Source organism: Polypterus senegalus, chromosome 5, assembly GCF_016835505.1.
Source record: "Polypterus senegalus isolate Bchr_013 chromosome 5, ASM1683550v1, whole genome shotgun sequence".
In the NCBI taxonomy this organism is placed as follows: Eukaryota; Metazoa; Chordata; class Cladistia; order Polypteriformes; family Polypteridae; genus Polypterus; species Polypterus senegalus.
In genome coordinates, this window is record NC_053158.1 from 145,479,599 (window position 1) to 145,498,191 (window position 18,593).

The window sequence follows — 18,593 nt, forward strand, 5'->3', positions numbered from 1 at the left end:
AGGCCCTTAACCTGCAATTGCTGAGCGCTTTTAGTAGTGAGAAAAGCGCTATATAAATGCAAAGAATTATTATTATTATTATTATTATTATTATTATGGATTCTGACACCTTTGCTGTGACTGTGTTGTCATTAGCTGTGGCACTCTATTGCCACCATGTGTTCATGGGATGTCATCACAGCAATGCTAGTTAAGTCAATGACAAGGGTTTGTTGATGTCCAAGTTTCTGGATAACAATAAAAATGCACATGCTAATGACCTATTACTGAGATTTGTGGCTCTGAACTCTTGGTAGCTTAAAAGATAACATTTTAGTGTATTGATTAGGCTTTGGTGTTGTGGTTATTTTCTTTTCAGCTTTAGAGCTTGTTCATTTCAGACTTAGAGGTTTCTTGTAATTACTTTGCCTCAGTGCTTGGCCTACCTAAGCATAGAAAATATATATTTTTAATATATTTAAATAATGTGAATGTAGCTCCATTACTGACATTTAGAATTTATTATACATAAAAACGTTGCATATCAATACAGGTAGCTCACTTCCCACTGCTATACCACGATAATAACTCCTCTCCTCTGCTATACTGTGTTCCTCTGGCCTCTCCTTCTTCCAGATGAGCCCATGTCCTGACAGATTCTAGCCTGAGATCATTTCTTGGACATATCTATCTCATTATATCCCTGGGGTAGTCCAGAGAATGTCCGCATAAAGGCACCTTTCTCTCAACCCCAGGTGCACCTACAGCCCTGGGTGTCATGGCCAGGAAACAGCCTGATAGCCTGTACTTCCTAAAATAGAGCAGGGGTCCACACATAGTGCAGAGCAGGGGTACTCAGTTATGGTCCAGGAAATAAAAAGTGGCTTCATGGTTTTCAAATTAATCAGTTTCTTAATTAGAACCTGTGTAATTTACGAATCAAGTGATATTTTTGGGGGGCTTCAGTTTTAGTTAACTTGCTCATGACAATTCAGAACCTTAATTGCCTATTTTAGCTTTAAACTCTGCATTTAGGTTTTAATTGTTGCCTGTTTTCTTAACAAACCATCATTTAATAATGAGGTCCAAATGACAAAGGAACTGCCAGCTCTCCAGCTAACAGGTCTCCTTTTAAAGCTGTGTACATGCAGTATGAAGTATCTGTGTTAATAAAATGTTTGGAAATAAGTGAGAGAAAAGGGAATGATTGCAGAACGTATAACTTTTTCAGAAAAGAAAATAATGAACTCACTAATAAGCCATACAACAAATTTTATTATCTGGTAGGCCTACTTTCCAATTATGAAAATAGCTGAAATGAAAACCTGCAGCCACTGCCGACTGTCAGTAATGTAATTGAGTACCCCTGGTGTGGAAAACCTCCTTGCTACCACCTACTGATCTAGGGAACTTCTATTAAATTTCTTTCCATCAATTATTTCTATTCTTCTACTTCTGTAAATGTTAGATTAACTGCATCCGGACATCTTCTGTGAATGTAGGACCTTCTGCCCCTTGGTGCTAGTGATTTTCTTCCCTGACACAACAATAAGATCTATTATAACAAGAGCCCATTGTATCCTTATAGACTGGGCCTCAGAAGGTATATGATCCAAGGAGTGAGAGTCAACTAAAGGATCTATCAATGCTAATATTGGAATAGTGAATGAAAACCTGCCATTTCTGTCTTGAGTTTTATATTTTTGACTCTGTTTAATTCTTTTGTGACCAACACTTTGTCACACAGGTGCGCTTAATTTTGTATTGAACTTCAGGATTCTGGATCATTAAAATTGTAATTTTCCTAAATGAAAGTCTAATGCACAAGAAAGAATGGTGATCTGTGTTACCAAATCATCTGTTCCAGTGGTTTCCAGAATATTTGATTTACAAAAGGCACAATATGGAGAAAAAACAAATCTTTGATTTGATGTGGTATAATGTGAGCTTTTGCTGTTAAGATAGAAATAAACTTCATTTGGCATTTAATGTAATTAGATGGGAATTCATTTATTTGCTCTTTTATCTTGTTAAGATGCAGTATATTAGGAGGATATAGTACATACACAGTAGAGGGGGTAGAGTGTTTTCTTAATAATCTAACTGAAATAAAAGTTGACACTAATTTGTGTCAAGGATTAAAATGTTACTTTTTGTCCTGTAAATATCTTCTTCTCAATGTGTGAGCCACTGCCTACTTAAAAGTCTTCTTCAAAGGTTCAGTTTCACAAGCTGCTATTGAAAAACCTCAGAAACAAAGAGCTGTGGATTAAGGATGAGTGAATGAGGGGAGAGATAATAAGTCTCCAATGAATATGCTTCCCAGTCGCTTAGGTTAGGATTTCCCTTAAATGGTTTATTTAACAATATTTTAGCAAAAATACATGTGTTTGCAAAGTTGTGAATATACGGCCAGATATTTGACTTCCAAGGATGGTTTGATGATTTAAGTTGCTTGTTCAGTATTGGTTCCTATTGACGTCTATTGTTTCAGGAACTTTGTTATCTCTGTTCTCCAAAAAACCAAGAGATTAAATATTATCCTTACTAATCTCAAGAAAAAAGTAAATCTGGGGCACTCTACAGGAATGTGAATCATACCATCACAATAAAGCTTCATAAGACAAAAAAATAATAATAAGAGTCAAGGTTTACATACCTTATTTATTCTGAACTGCCCATTTATTGTTTCAGATTCTTGGAATTTTTTCTCCCAGTTTCCTTTAAAATAGATAGCATTTACCAGCACAAGTCTTGTGAGGGCATCTACGTTTCCACTTTCAAGCAAATTCTTAATTTTTTCTGCATGACAAATAATACAAAATTGGTTAACCAATATTTATTGCACTTGCTGCAAGACATTTGCTTAAACTATGCCTGGAAACAATGCGTGACCTAAAACAATCTAGCACCTTGTTATAAAAAAATCTAACATCTTTTTTCTGTCCTCTACTCTCTTGTTAAATTCTCTCCTGTTTATATATGTGAAGTCAAACACTCTCTCTCTCTCATTTCATACAACCTCATGCTTCCTGTATTTATTACACATTTATTGCATAGGTTTAATCAATTTAGTCTGCCTCTAATCCTGCTGTACTAATCTTGCAGAGGTTGTTCCCATTCTGCCAAAGGTAACCAATAACATTTCTGTTCTACCTAAAGTTTGACTAATATTAAGCCTTATTGGTTGGAAAACACACTTTGTTTATTCAAATCTTATCTGGGATTTGATAAATGTTTCCTTGAAAACTTAACATTTTTGATTTTTGGAACAGCATTGAGAGAATGCTGTTTTTCCTTATTGATGATGCTGTATCTTACTTTTTATTTGTTCTTGTCTTTTTGCTGCCTTGAAGACTGTGTTGTACTTAATGGAATTATATGTTCTACTTACTGGACATAATTATTGGACTCAGGCAATACAGGGCTCAGTGCTAGAAGGGAATGTGGACAAAGCTAATGCCCTGAACCAACTTTTTAATAGTTTCTCCCTCCCACTGCCTCCTTCTTCCAATGCCCAATCCCCCTACACCATGCCCACTACATCAATAACTTCTATCATTTCAACTGGAATGGTCAGTGATGAGTCCACCTCTAACCGTCAATATGGGATATCCATAACTGAAGACCAAGTGAGGAGACAACTGAGGAAGCTGTACACAGGAAAAGCCATGGAACTAGATGGAGTCAGTTCTTGAGTTTATAAGGCCTCTGCTGACCAACTTTGTGGTATCATCTGTCAACTGCTCAGTCTGTTCGTGAGGCTCCTGAAAGTGCCACTGCTGTGGAAACATCCTGTATTGTTTTTGTTCCAAAGAAAGCAGGCAGCTCTTCATCAAAACAGAATAATGGCACTTACGTCTCATATCATGAACACCTTTGAGAGGCTGGTCCTTGACAATATGAGCCCTCTTGTAGACCACCTGGATCCCTTGCAGTTTGCCTACTGGACAAAGACTGGAGAGGAGGATGTAATTGTTTATCTGTTCCACAAGGCTTATTCTCATCCACACAAAGCAGGCATCAGTGTGAGGATTATGTTTTTTGATTTCTCCAGCAAATTCAATACCATTTAGCCATTCCTGTTAACAGGTAAGCTCAGTGATATACAAGTGGTTTAGCCTATTGTGTCCTGGATAATGGACTATCTGTCCAGTGACCAAAGTTTTTGAGTACCAAGGACTGTGTTTCTGATACAGATGTGAGCACTACAACTAGCAGTCCTGTCTCCTTTTCTCTTCACTCTCTACACCTACAACTATAAATATAACACCAGGTCATGTCACTTAAGTGTAGGAATCAGGTGGAGAACTTTGTTTCTTGGCGCAAAAAGAATTGTCAGCATTTTAACATTAAACATAAACTTTTCTTACATTGCATTTTATTTTGTATTATTGATAGCTTTGTAAGTGTGCCTTAAGCAGGTATTCTCTGGTAAAGGTATTATACTGTATACAATTAATAGTGAATGTTTGGAGCATAGCAGCTATGATTGCTTGCCTAAAACAAAATTACATTTTATAATGTTTGATCAGTTAAATAAATGGTTACCATGATCACTCACATCTCAATCAAGATATTTCAGCTGGCTATGAAAGCACTGCTTAATTTGAGCACTGATTTAAAAACAGATGATTAGGCAAGTAATCTATGTTAATGTTCTTTATTTGACTGAATAGATATGTTGTTTTGTCAACCTCTTAGTAGTTTATGCTGGGGGAAGTACTAACTATTTTCATCCCAGTATTGGTAATGTTCATTCTCATGTTGGTTCAACTAGAGAATCAAATACAAAAAGAAATATTTACCATTTGTCTGCTTTTCAACCCAAGCATTTATGTTTTTTCTTGACGCTTCTGGGGCTTGAATAAAGTCAACAGCCTCAAGGCTAGCATGGTAAAATGTGGTGGTTTTACCAATGAATTCCTGCAAAGAAAGTTTAGAAATGTATATTATGTTTAGTAATATTTGTTTTTCTTCTTCTGTCACAATGTGGTTTAAAGCCACCATGTGTCCAGTTCTTCATGTGAGTGTGGAGTCAGGAAAAGAGTTTAGACAAATGTTTAACTAGTAAAAGGAGAAGACACCAAAGGATGGAGATATAGAAAGAGGTACTTGGTGTATCTAGTACTTTATATTAGATTAGATTATATTTGTTTAGATTAGATTAATGTTATTAATCCCATGGGGAAATTCAGGTGTATACAGCAGTAGAAGCACAAGAATACAGACTCACAGGAAAGATAATACAGCTACTCAATCAATCAATAGATAAATAAATAAAAACTTAGTATAATTGTCATGGTGGGAAGTGGATGAGCCAATACATCAAAAAGATAAAACAAAATTCTGTTACCTTAAGAAATTCAAATGATTTTTCTCCATATAACCGATTAGCCAAGCTCAGTTGATAGGAAGCTCCTGGTTTGTTGATGTCAGTTATCAATGAGCTAAAATAGGAATGTACATCATCCCCAGCCTTCTGAACATGAAGTGACTGAAAAACAAATTTGAACATTATTAATCATCAATGCTACAGACTGCCGGGTGACAGAACTTTTGACGCTTGTTAAAATGTTAAAAACAGCATTCTGAATACTGCACTACATAACATTCTATGCAACACCTTCGCCAACCCTCACTATAAACTGAGAATAACATTCAGATTAAAAAAAGATAACTTTCAAAAAATTTTGGAAAGTAAATAAACTACTGCACAAATAAGTTAACAGTTTTTTTTTAATCCAGGTTCACATTTTATAAAGGCAGCAGGAGCCATAAAAACACTTGTGTGGTCTGTATCATCTGGGTCAGGCATTACACTTTTTTTTTGCATTCCATTAATCAGTTGTGCGATACTTTGGTTCAGTAAATTGAAGAATTATTCATTTCATTCATTTCCCAAACCAGCTTACTCCAGCATAGTTTTCTTTGAATTGGAAGCTTTGGACACATTGGAGGAAGGAAACCTGAAGGGGAAATTGGTTCATTACTGGAGCTACTCATTTTGGTATATGAGAAAATATGATTTGCATGTTGCAGACTGCATGGTTGTATATCAGATGGATAATTCAGTGTTCTTGAATTTTGTTCGTGTTAATCTTAATGTGATGCACATCATAATTTTCTTAAATACATATTTCCATTGTGTTGTGTTGCTAGAGAGACAAGAACATGGCACTAAGCTGATAATGTAATGAGTAGCTTCAGAAATGGATAGACTAACATAGCTTTATAGGATTAGTGACTGTGGTTTTGAAAAGACACTTAATAAATCTTTCAAACAGGTTAAGATGATGTCACATTACATGACCTTTTGTTGTGGATTATGTCAGATTTACCTATCACAGTCACAAATCGTGTTGCTGCATTAAAATTAAAATTATACAATTGACAATCATAACCCATGGTACATTTACTGACTGAGTGTCGATCTTCCAGTGCAGTCATGCTTGTCCCTTTTTCTGACAGACTCATATTTAAAATACAAGACCTCAAACAGACAAGCTTTTCTTCTGTCTGTGAGCTCCCAATGTTGTACTAGCACTGAGTGAAGGGTTAATACTTGTGAGCTCAGTTGAAGTCTCAGTTCTTTTATTCCTGTTTTTCATTGTGTTTTAGTACATAAAACATGAGACATCAGACAGACAACCTTCTCTTCTATTAACAAGGTTCAAAACATCTGTCTTCCTTATTCCTTGTCACTACATTGTATACGTTGTACTTCTGGATGAACACTCATTGGTTCTCAACTCTTACATACAAAAAACCCACCTATCTGACAAAAAAGAAAACTAAACCAATTTGATTTTATCATAGCCAGCTGCAGACTAGCTGGCATGAGTTGTTGGAGTGTTATTTTAGATGTTTGATTTCAAAGGAGCGGCAAACCAAATACCTCTGAATGGATAAGATTATGTAAATGAAGGCTGCAACTGAAAATTGCTGAAAAAGTTGTTTAATGTGACATAGGCTTTACCAGATCATTCTTCTTTAAATAACATAAATAAATTAATAAATTGTAAGTGAAAAGGTGAACATGAACAGAATGTTTATGATGGACTGGAGCCACATCTGGATTAAGCATTCCCATGACCAAATTATAAAATGAATGAACAGATAGATGGATGAACAATTAGCAGGAAGTGCAATTCAGGATTAACTGATAGCAGCCTCCTAAAACATCTAATTCACTATGAAGACATTATTATTTGATTACAAAAATATATGTCAGTGTTTAAAAGAGAAACAGAGATAAATGTTTATGTAGTTTTGCATAAGTGCAATAAAAATGCAATGCACCTCCCAAAACCCACAGAGATATTAACAAAGACATTTCTCTGGGTGTTTATCATATTTATGATTCATTTGTATTTAAATTTACTATACTCATGATCCACTCTTTCCCTTAACTAACCATATTTCCTTGTAAAATTAAATGAAACTGCAACTTTTTCAACAGATTCACAGTCTTAACTTACCAATTAAAGCAATAAAGAAAAATAAGGTTAAACTTTGATCACACTGAAGCACTTGTTCAATACACTTTTTGTCCACATGAATATTGTGGATATGCAAACACACCCTGATATTGCAGTACATCTAAAATTTCAATTTTTATTTAAAAGTCTGTGTTTTTCTAGTAACTCACCTTCATGATCTCTGCAGCAGTGTTTCCCCGGGCCCCCATACAGACCATAGCCAGAGCAGATGAGATGCTCAGGGGTGAGTAGAAGATATTACTGGCCTGCTTCTCGCTTAGATTCTTAAAGAGGTCCAGAGAGAACTGAGAGATTGCACTGCACAATGATGCCATGACTCAAACGTTACAAAAGAAATCTACAATAAAACAGTACATAACATCAAGATACAGTGGAAATACAAATGCAAAAGTTATCCAACCATAAATAATAAGAGTGACAGATGTGAGGTCAGTTGGTCAGTTAAGAAAAAATGATTATTGTTTTCAGCTTTTAATTTTTATAGTACCAAGCACAAGTTTAGGAACTGCAGAAACATCAGTCTGTAACAGGGAACACTCACATACATAACCGTAAAATTATACCTGACAGTTAACCTAATTGACAAATATTTGTGCTTTGTAAGAAACTTAAAAGTAGAAATTTAGGAAAAGGAAAAATGTAGATACCTAAAAGGAAAAATATAGACACCTGGAGAACTGACAATCACAATGGCCAGGCTGATGACTGAACCCAAATGAGTAAAGTTTTGAGGCAGGAAGACCAACTAAATGTAGCTTAATCATGACAATGTGATCTTATACTTGAATAAAGTTAACAAATAAATGAAAATTTATGTTATGCAGTTATGCTAATATTGCTGCCAAGGTGTAACCTTAAATTGTGCATGCATTTCCTTTATAGTCTTACTTTCACCTTGCATAATGTATGTCAACACTCATCTGATTAGTGGCTTCCTTTTCCTTTTAGTTAATTTAAACTGCTGAAAATATGAAAATAATTAAAGTTAGAAACACTGAGGATGATAGTTTTTGATTTCTCCAGTGTCTTCAATACCATCTAGCCATCCCTCTTAAGTGGTAGTTCTGGGATGTGCTAGAGGATGAGCCTGTGGCATCCAGGATAATAAACTACACCCATCCTCGAGGCTGCAGTTTGTGATGCTCAAGGAACGCGGATAGAGATGTGAGCAACACTGGAACACAACAAGAAACAATAATGCCTACTTTTATGTTCACTCAGTGCACCTCAAACAATAAACAGAACAGCAGGGTCATATCACTTGCAGAGATGATTCTGCAATAATGGGATGTATTAACAAAAGGGGATGAGATAGAGTATGAGTCAGGCAAAGAAATTTGGTTCTTGGTGAAAAAGAGAATTGTCTTTAACTGGTTATTCACCTTTGGTGCACCAAAGGGCCTCTTCACCCAATCACTCCTAAGAGATATGATGGAGAGTTGGTGCTTATCGACAGATGCTTTGGGATCCACGTCAATTATAGGCTGGACTGGTGCATTAATGCAGCAAAGCTATATAGGAAAAGGCAGAGCAGGCTTTTATTTTTAGGAGGCTGTGTCCATTTAATGTGGGTAGTGACATTTTTTAAATGTTCTATGACAATCAATGCAATTTTTTACATTGTGGTATGCTGGACTGGTAACATCAATTCAATAGAAGACCACTGAATCAATACGCTGATGAATAGGCAGACTTAGTTAAGGGATATCTCAATCAGATGGAGGTCGTGACAGAGAATATGATTACCATTATGAACCATGCTGAACCTCCTGTCTCTCTGTCACAGTATCCTTGAGTGCATATACCTAAAAATTATTCAGCAGACATTTGTAAAAAAAATGATACTTTGGCTCCTTTAAACCCACAATATGCCTTTATAAAGTCTCACTGTGGCTGTGACTGCTCTCTTATCATTAGCCAAGTCAAAGTTTTTCTTCAATTCAAAAAGCCAATTCCGAAGGAACTTCTGTTTCCTATTTATGATGTAAGATGATTTTTCTTAAGTATATGTTTATTTAAGAATCTAATTGTCAGGGATGCCAGGGGCGACGACCTGGCCGGGACGCCTTGAAGGACTGGAAGTGGGTGTGCGCCCATCTGGGATCACGTGGGGGCCTCAGGGATCCATTTTGGGTCCTATTTTATTCTCTATATACCTTCACCCTATTGGAGCGATTTTTAGGAAATTTAACATTTCTTTTCACTGCTATGCTGATGATACTCAGGTTAATATTCCTGTGCAACTCTGTAATAAATCAACTCCACAACTGTCTTTCTGAACTAAAATCCTGGATGGCTAATAATTTCCTTGATCTGAATCAAAATAAAACAGAGGTGCTTATAGTGGGTCCATCAGCTAATGCCCAAATTGGTCTTGGACTTCTCGGCTCTTTCTCTGTCTTTTGTAAACCTCAAGTCTGCAGTCTAGGTGTTATCTTTGACAGTAACCTCTTTTTTTCTGTAGTTAAGAGTTGCTTTTTCCAGCTTCGTCTATTAGGTAAGATCAAGCCTTTTTTATCTTCTGGGGATCTTGAGAAAGCTACTCATGCTTTTATTTTTTCTCGGCTCGATAACTGCAACTCGCTGTATTCTGGGATTAACAAATGCTGCCGTTCGCTTTCTGGTTGGGGCAAGAAAGTATGACTCTGTTTCTCCAATATTAGCTTCTTTACACTGGCTGCCTGTCTGCTTTCGAATTGATTTTAAAATCTCTTTGCTTGTTTATAAATCTTTACATGGGCTTGCTCCTGACTATTTATCTGAATTGTGTGCTTTACACCAACCATTCAGAGTGCTTAGATCTTCTGCTCAGTTGTCTCTTGTTGTCCCTCGTACCAAGTGTAAAACCAAGGGGAACAGGGCTTTTGCAGCTGCTGCCCCTTGCCTGTGGAACTCTTTACCTCATCATATAAAGGAGTCGTCTGCGATTCAACTGTTCAAAACAAGATTAAAGACTCATTTCTATTCACTTGTTTTCTGTAACCTTCAGTAATACTAATGGTTTCCTCATTGTGATTATATCACATTACTTCTATTTATTATGTATTTTATTTATGTTCTTATATTTTATTTCTGTGTATGTTATTTGTTTGTTTCCTTTTGTTCTATTATTGTAAAGCACTTTGGCCACCGCATTCCTATGTTGTTTTAATTGTGCTATATAAATAAATTAACATTGACATGTTTCTTGCGGGGAGGGTTTCTGCTCCCTTTCTTCAATGTAGAATCCTCATCCTCATCTGAGTTCACCTCTGTTATACCATGTCTTTATTTGAAAACAGCAGTATCACATTGGGGGAAGCATGAATGTGACTGAGAAAATAAAACTGAATAACAAAAAAAGCAAACTTTTACAAGTACAATAAATTTACACCAGCTGCTATAGACTCATATCAAATGTATGTTTTTATTGTACTGTATAATAGTAACAATAAGAGCAGCTCACTATTCAAAATGGTCATTCTGGGAAGCACTCGGAATCAAACCCAAAACCTCTTGAATATGAGTCAGCAGTTATTACCAATACACCACCCAAGCGGTCGTGTCAGCGTCGTACCCTAACCTGATTTCTTTTTCTTCGGTTTACTCTTGAATAAAAGCACACTTTTTTGTTATACATGTACCTTTTGTGAAAGTGTTTATTTGATATTTGGACTTCAGTCTTCACCCATTATACACTTCATGTCAAAATTGTGTCGCTAGTACTATGAAAAGTATGTCTTCAACATCCTCTACATTTCTCACATTACCTGTTATCCTACATTTACATAGATTGTTGTACACACAGAACACACATGAAATGCAAGCGTTACAAATAACAATATTTTATCAACCCTATACAAATCCAGGCACCTAACACCCAGATAAAAAATACGTAAGCTGTAAGAATGTTAAAGAAAAATCTGCGCATCCAGAGAGAAATATATCCATATTTTAAAAATATATCTTTAACTAGCAAAATACTTGCTCTTCGCAGCGGAGAAGTAGTGTGTTAAAGAAGTTATGAAAAAGAAACATTTTTAAAATAACGTAACATGATTGTCAATGTAATTGTTTTGTCACTGTTATGAGTGTTGCTGTCATCAAGGATTTGATTATCATTATTTCTTTCAATCAGGTTCGTATTTGGAGGATGTGTTGTTTTCAAGTTATATTCTGTGTTTGTCAACCGTTGTAAAGATAACAGGTTTCATTCATCGAAGTGTTCACTACCCAAATCGGTACTCGTGAATCTAAGATGCTTAACAGGCATTCCCGGTATTAAGTTGTGGATTTGCCTGCGAATATTTAGAGGTAGCGTGTCTATGAACTTAATTTAACCTTTCCCAGTCCTGCAAAGTCAGTTCACATGAGCTGCTCGGAGTACATGCATCGAAGCTTCTCAGCTATGCTTGTGCTATCTTGTGCAATCTTGCGATGTCCACGGCTTTATTTAATGTTAGCTCAGACCTGGCCCTTAAACGTTTCTCTCACACTTTTGCTGAGTTTGCCCCAAACACTATTCAATCTCTGACCATCTCATCTTCGTTTGGATAAGCACAGTCCTTCACCAGCAATTTTAACTCCACTACAAAATGCTGAAATGTCTCGTTTATACCCTGCGTCCTCTCATTAAACTTGTATCTCGTGAATATCGTATTCGTCTTAGGCATAACAAACACCAGCGGCAGCGTGTTTATGAACCTAATTTAAAGTTAAGCTTTACACCCTGCTTTCCTATTCGTTTGCATAAGCACAGTCCTTTACCAGCAATTTTAACTCCGTTACAGCAATTGTAACTCTGTTACAAAGTGATCAAAAGTCTCGTTTATGCACAGCGTCTTCTCATTAAACTTGTATCTTGCGAATATCGTATTCATCATAGGCATGACAAATGCCAGCAGCAGCCTGTCTATGAACTTAATTTAAACTTTAGGTTTACACCGTGCTTTGTTTCCGCAGTAGCTGCACTTATGAATATGCTTGTATGTGTCACTCGCTTCATATTCTTTTGCTGCCTTCTCAATTATGTAATGCGTTTTTTGAATAGGTTTCATTCATCGAAGTGATCACTACCCAAATCGGTACTCGTGAATCTAAGATGTTTAACAGGCATTCCCGGCATTAAGTTGTGGATTTGCCCGTGAATATTTAGTGGCAGCGTGTCACCCTGACCATCTCATCTTCGTTTGCATAAGCACAGTCCTTCACCCGTGAATATTTACCTTATATGGGCAGGCACTCAATTACGTGGAAGCGTAATGATACGGGACGCAACTCCGCCTCACACGGCGACCGAGCTGCAGGCTATGGCCATATATATGGACGAAAGTAGGTTCCAGTTATGATTGTTACGTGTAGAATTTCAAAATGAAACCTGCCTAACTTTTGTAAGTAAGCTGTAAGGAATAAGCCTGCCAAATTTCAGCCTTCCACCTGCACAGGAAGTTGGAGAATTAGTGATGAGTCAGTGAGTGAGTGAGTCACTCAGTCAGTCAGTGAAGGCTTTGCCTTTTATTAGTATAGATTAAACAAAAAGAGAAGTTTTCTAGACGAAATAAAGGCTTACCTTAGTAATTGAATGGGTCTGAAATGTGTCTGACTCTGCCTTAATATATTGTTATCTATAAATTATCCACCCTTTTTGTTTGTATTGTGTAACTTTCATTTACATTAGTTATCCTTATCTTTCAATATGCAGCACAATATGTAAAAATCATTAACTTTTACAAGTATATTCCCTGCTTTTTAAAAGTAAACCAGAACATATTCCTTTTATCTGGTAAGATTACTGTTAAACTCTTATTCCACTATTACTGGTTCTGCCTGGAAAAGAAAATAAAGTGCAACAACAATATTAAATATAACAAAAGTGTGTTCATATTTTTAAAAAGTGAAATAGCATCTATTTAGCTATGCTTTTTACCTGCATTTTTCTCGAACAGTATCTGTTCCAGTTTTTTTTTCTTGGATATTTTGTGCTTTATTCATCATTGAAATTGTCTGTGGGCTTTTTCTATTCTGAACTGTTTTTCAGAGCACACTACCTATAATAAAGACACAATTTTTGTGGAGGACTGTTCACTGAAGTTATTTTCCATATTTCACCTTCATCTTCTGGTAAACTGGACCTCATTTTTGTATTGTGCCTGTGTATGATTAGCGGTTTATTGTGCATCAGATTTCGCGGCAGTTTTTCTAAATATTTTGGTCGTCAAGTGAAGACAAGCCAACATAAAACATAATATTCTGGGATGCTAACATGTCCCTCCCCATTTACTAACAAAGTCCAAAACAAAACAAATGATCGATGGCATTAAAAAAATGATAAACAATGGTAAGTGCCATGTAGTCACGTGGCCTCTATTTATTTCGGCTGTGCCAATGGTCTTCTGACTTGGAGCTCCTCGCTTTAGGTTGTGTCCATGATCAATGACGCCTCCTTCTAAGCAGTTGTTCCTTTGAATCTCTGGGACAGGAATGGATGGGGTCAGTTGAACTCACTAGACTGTTTCTGTAGACTGCGGAGGAATAAAATGACAAGACTGATAGCAGCAGAACCCCCTTCTCAGACACACACATTTGGCAATATGTATTAATTTGCATTGGTTTGTAAGTACTTTTGGACTGGATGTGTATGTCAGACTGCAAAGGCTGGTGTCCTGTCATCACTGTTAAAAATAAATAAATTTCTATAAAATCAGTGTGACTCTTGGTGTCAAAAGGTCCATACAATCTAAATATGTACTGTGCAATGCATTTTAATGGTACAGTGAACAGAAAAATCACAGTGATGACTAAAATAGACAAAGTTTACTGTGTGAAAAAATAACCATAACAAAAATATAAGAAGAGTAAGGGTCCAAAACTAGGAAAATCCTGTTATTTTATACATGATGTTGCAGGTTCGTAACTGTTGGGGAAAACATTCTGATTATTTGTGTTTCTGATTGTGGCAATCCTGTGTAAGTAAGAGTTTCTGTGACATGTATTTCCAGCATATTTACCATGAAGATGAAGATGAGATCATATGACATTTAACTTTTTAACTGTAATACTGCCAGGTGCTCCAGTTTACTCCCACAGATATGAATGTTATGTAGAATGGCAACTGCTGCTCTGTCCAGGTAATTGTTCCTGCTTTGCTCCAAATGCTAGTTGGGATATGCCCCAGGCCCAGCAAACCTGATTAAGTGAACTTAGAAAATGGTATGGCATGGTATTTATTATTTGTTTATTTTTACTTACTTACATATCTACCAATTTATTTACTGAGCTTCTGCAAAAAGCCAAATTTCCCTTCAGGGATCAAATAAACTATCTATCTATCTATCTATCTATCTATCTATCTATCTATCTATCTATCTATCTATCTATCTATAAGAAGTTTGAATTTAATGATAAGATGTTTTCCAAATATTTTTGATTTTTGCATTATACTATGTACCGTATTCCGATTGGTGCAAACTGATGTTTTTAAAGCTGTTTTATGGTATTTATCCTAGCTTTATAAATGAATGCTCTCCCATACTCACTCAGTCTTGTATAGTGAACTGAGCTGTTCGTGTTCAGGGCTACCTCAGGCTTGCTGTAATAAAGGACATTTTTATTGAAGCCATTACAACATAATAAATGGAGAGAGTTTTTTAAAATGTTCTCTAGTGCGGCTTTCTGCAACAGTCTCTTCATAATTTGCATAGGATAATGGTTAGAGGTGGTATGGTGTTTATTACCCTCAGGATATAAAAAGGGCAGAATCACCATTCCTCTTTCAGAATTTTCTAAGCTAAAAAGGAATTAGCCCCATGCGTGATCTCCTGTGTATTTTTCAAACCCAGTGTTTTCTGTAATTCAGTCTCTGAAGGTCCAATGAAATGCTCAAATTCAACCCGTTTGACATTTGTTTATGTAAACATTAGAGGAATTACTTTTTAAAACTGATGTATACAGTTTAGGGCTACAAGTGAAACAACACATTTACATAGCTTTCATTTATCTAAATCTTACATTAACAGAGACACCAATTAAAGATAGTTTATTAAATTAGGAATCAAGAAGAAAGATATTCAAACCACCATGCCGAACCTTCTGTCTCTTTGACACAGTATCCTTGAGTGTACTGTATATACCTAAAAAATTATTCAGCAGACGATTGTCAAAAATGTTACTTGGGCTCCTTTATACCCCCAATATGTCTTTTACTGTGACTGCTCTCTTATCATTAGCCAAGTCAGAGTTTTTCTTCAATTCAGAAAGCCAATTCCAAAGGAACTTGTGCTTCCTGTTTATGATGTAAGCTGATTTTTCTCAAGTATCTGTTTATTTAAGAATCTAACTATCAAAGTATCCTTTGAATTTGTATACATTTTTTTATGTTTCTGCTGATGTATGCATCTGATTTTCCCCATAGGATAATTACAGTTTTTCTAATCTAAATTAATTCAAACTAATAAGAACAAAATAATTAACTGAGACAAATAGAAAAGCTTCATTTATAAAAATGTCAAGTATTTACATTTATAATTAAGCTAATAATAGTACAACTTAACTAACATGCCCTACTTATAAAATCTTGCAAAATTTCTTGTCTCTTGTCTTTGAGGTTTTTGACACTCGCAAAGAAATAATTTTACTTTAATAAATCAGGCATTTATTATTTGACTTGTACTCTATAGTATCAGTAGAGTGTAGTTAAGTTACAATACATTGAAATTTAGTTAAGCTACAATAAATTACAGCTTATCTAAAGCACACATTAACAGGCTAAGACTAGGCAGCCATTTTATTGCTCATTGCATATGAAGACACTTCCTTATTGCTAGTAAAAGGTGCTTCAGCTCTTGTTGGGTACAATGGTTAAACAAGAATGACATTTGTCCTGTTGCTTGGCATAGCATTTAAAACAAGACTAAAAATAACCATGATTTCAACATCAAACAGCTGCAGACCCCTTATTGAATTTAAAGCATTTGCATTACTGGCCTGCCAGGTTTAAACACATTTAAAGTTGTAATGTCAGATGTTTTAAAAGATAACATAAATTAATACATCCAAACCTACTTGATTCAATTAGATTAGATTAGATTCAACTTTATCACCATTGAGCACAGTACAATTTTACCATGACAATGAAATGCAATTTCGCATCTAACCAGAAGTGTAAATAGTAGGAAAGTGAAAGTAATCAGATAAATATAAATTTATATCATGAATATTATGAAAGCACTTAACACAAGGCAGGAAACAGATCACCAGTCCATCAAGGACCCACTCAGTCTCACACAGGGCATACTTAGACTTGCAAGTCTTTAGGGACATTAGAGAAAAATCTGAATATCCAGAGAGAAATTTATCCTGACTTGAGAAAAACATGCACAAACAATGACCTGGCAATGGAACAGTGAGCAGCGCTATATTTTAAAAATATATCTTTAATTAAACAAAAAGAGAAGTTTTCTAGACAAAATAAAGGCTTACCTTAGAAGGGGATAGATCTGAAATATGTCTGACAAAGTCTTAATATATCGTTATCTATAAACTCTCCACCCTTCCTGTTTGTATTGTGTAATTTTTATGTACATTAGATATCCTTATCTTTCTATATGCAGCTCAATATGTATAGTGCAGTTATGCAATAACTTTTTTAAAATCATTAACTTTTACATGCATATTCCCAGAACAGATTCTTTTTATCTGCTAAGATCACTGTTAAACTCTTATTCCACTATTGCTGGTTCTAGTATAGTATCTGTTCCTTCAACAGCCCAAAACTGTAAATCTCAACAGAAGAGATTATTATGATATCATAAAGGAAAAATAATATATTTTGATTTTTTTTTTCAATTTTATATATCAAAATGAATTTTTAAAAATTGTATTTACAATTAATACGTACTGTTAGGTACCCATAAGGACTGACTTTGTCTTTATATATTAGTTTATACTAGCAACTATTAATAACCCATAGGAATGAGGAGTGGAAAAGAAAGTGTACTGGTAACCGATTTGTAAGAATAAGTGTCATCTGCAGAACTGCAGTAAATACAGAAGGATATAATTGATCAGACATTGCATGAAATTATGGGAAAGAGTAGTGGAAGCTAGGTTAAGAAAGAAGGTGATGATTAGTGAGCAGCAGTATGGTTTCATGCTGAGACACAGCAAAGCAGATACAATGTTTGCTCTGAGGGTGCTGACGGAGAAGTACAGAGAAGGACAGAAGGAGTTGAATTGTGTCTTTGTGGACTTGGAGAAAGGATATGACAGGGTACCTAGAGGAGTGGTTGTACTGTAAGAGGAAGTCAGGAGTGGCAGAGAAGGATGGAAGAGTGGTACAGGATATGTACGAGGGAAGTGTGACAGTGTTGAGGTCTGCAGTAGGAGTGATGGATGTGTTCAAGATAGAGGTGGGATTACATCAGAGATCGGCTCTGAGCCCTTTCTTGTTTGGAACGGTGATGGACAGGTTGACAGAGGAGATTAGACAGGAGTCCAACAATGATGTTTGCGAATTACATTATGATCTGTAACGAGAGTAGGGAGCAGGTTGAGGAGACTTCTGGAGAGGAGAGGAATGAGGATCAGTAGGACCAAGTCAGAATGCATGTTTGCGAATGAGAGGGAGATCAGTGGAAAGGTGAAATTGCAGGGAGTAGAGTTGGCAAAAGTGGATGAGTTTAAACACTTGGGATGAACAGTACAGAGTACCTGAGTATGGAAGAGCGGTGAAGAAAAGAGTACAGGCAGTGTGGAGGGGGATGGAGAAGGGTGTCAGAATTGATTTGGGACAGGTGAATACCAACAAGAGTGTAAAGGAAGGTCTTCAAGACAGTAGTGAGACCACCAATGTTATATGGATTGGAGATGGTGGCACTGACTAAAAGACAGAAGATAGAACTGGAGATGGCAGAGTTAAAGATATTACAATTTGCATTGGGGGGTGACGAGGTTGGACAGAATTAGAAATGAGTACATTAGAGGGTAAGCTCAGGCTGGACAGTTTGGAGACAAACTCAGAGAAGCGAGATTGCATTGGTTTGGACATGTGCAGAGGAGAGATGCTGGGCCTATTGGATGCTAATCTCAACAAAGTCAGACAATGAGCACAGATTGTCCAAGCAACATCAATCTGAA

At 36.0% G+C, this 18,593-nt stretch overlaps 1 protein-coding gene across 1 annotated transcript in view; it reads right to left on the reverse strand.

The window, feature by feature from the left end:
* Positions 1–16,974, reverse strand: part of LOC120529909 (corticosteroid-binding globulin-like) — a 44,947-nt gene extending 27,973 nt beyond the window's left edge. The window contains exons 1-5 of the mRNA XM_039754119.1: positions 16,938–16,974; positions 7,631–7,818; positions 5,336–5,476; positions 4,788–4,905; positions 2,635–2,781 (exon numbers count right to left, since the gene is read on the reverse strand). Of these exons, the coding sequence (XP_039610053.1) occupies positions 2,635–2,781; positions 4,788–4,905; positions 5,336–5,476; positions 7,631–7,795 (571 nt within the window). The 5' untranslated portion in view covers positions 7,796–7,818; positions 16,938–16,974. The remainder of the gene's footprint in view (positions 1–2,634; positions 2,782–4,787; positions 4,906–5,335; positions 5,477–7,630; positions 7,819–16,937) is intronic.
* Positions 16,975–18,593: the final 1,619 nt, after the last annotated feature.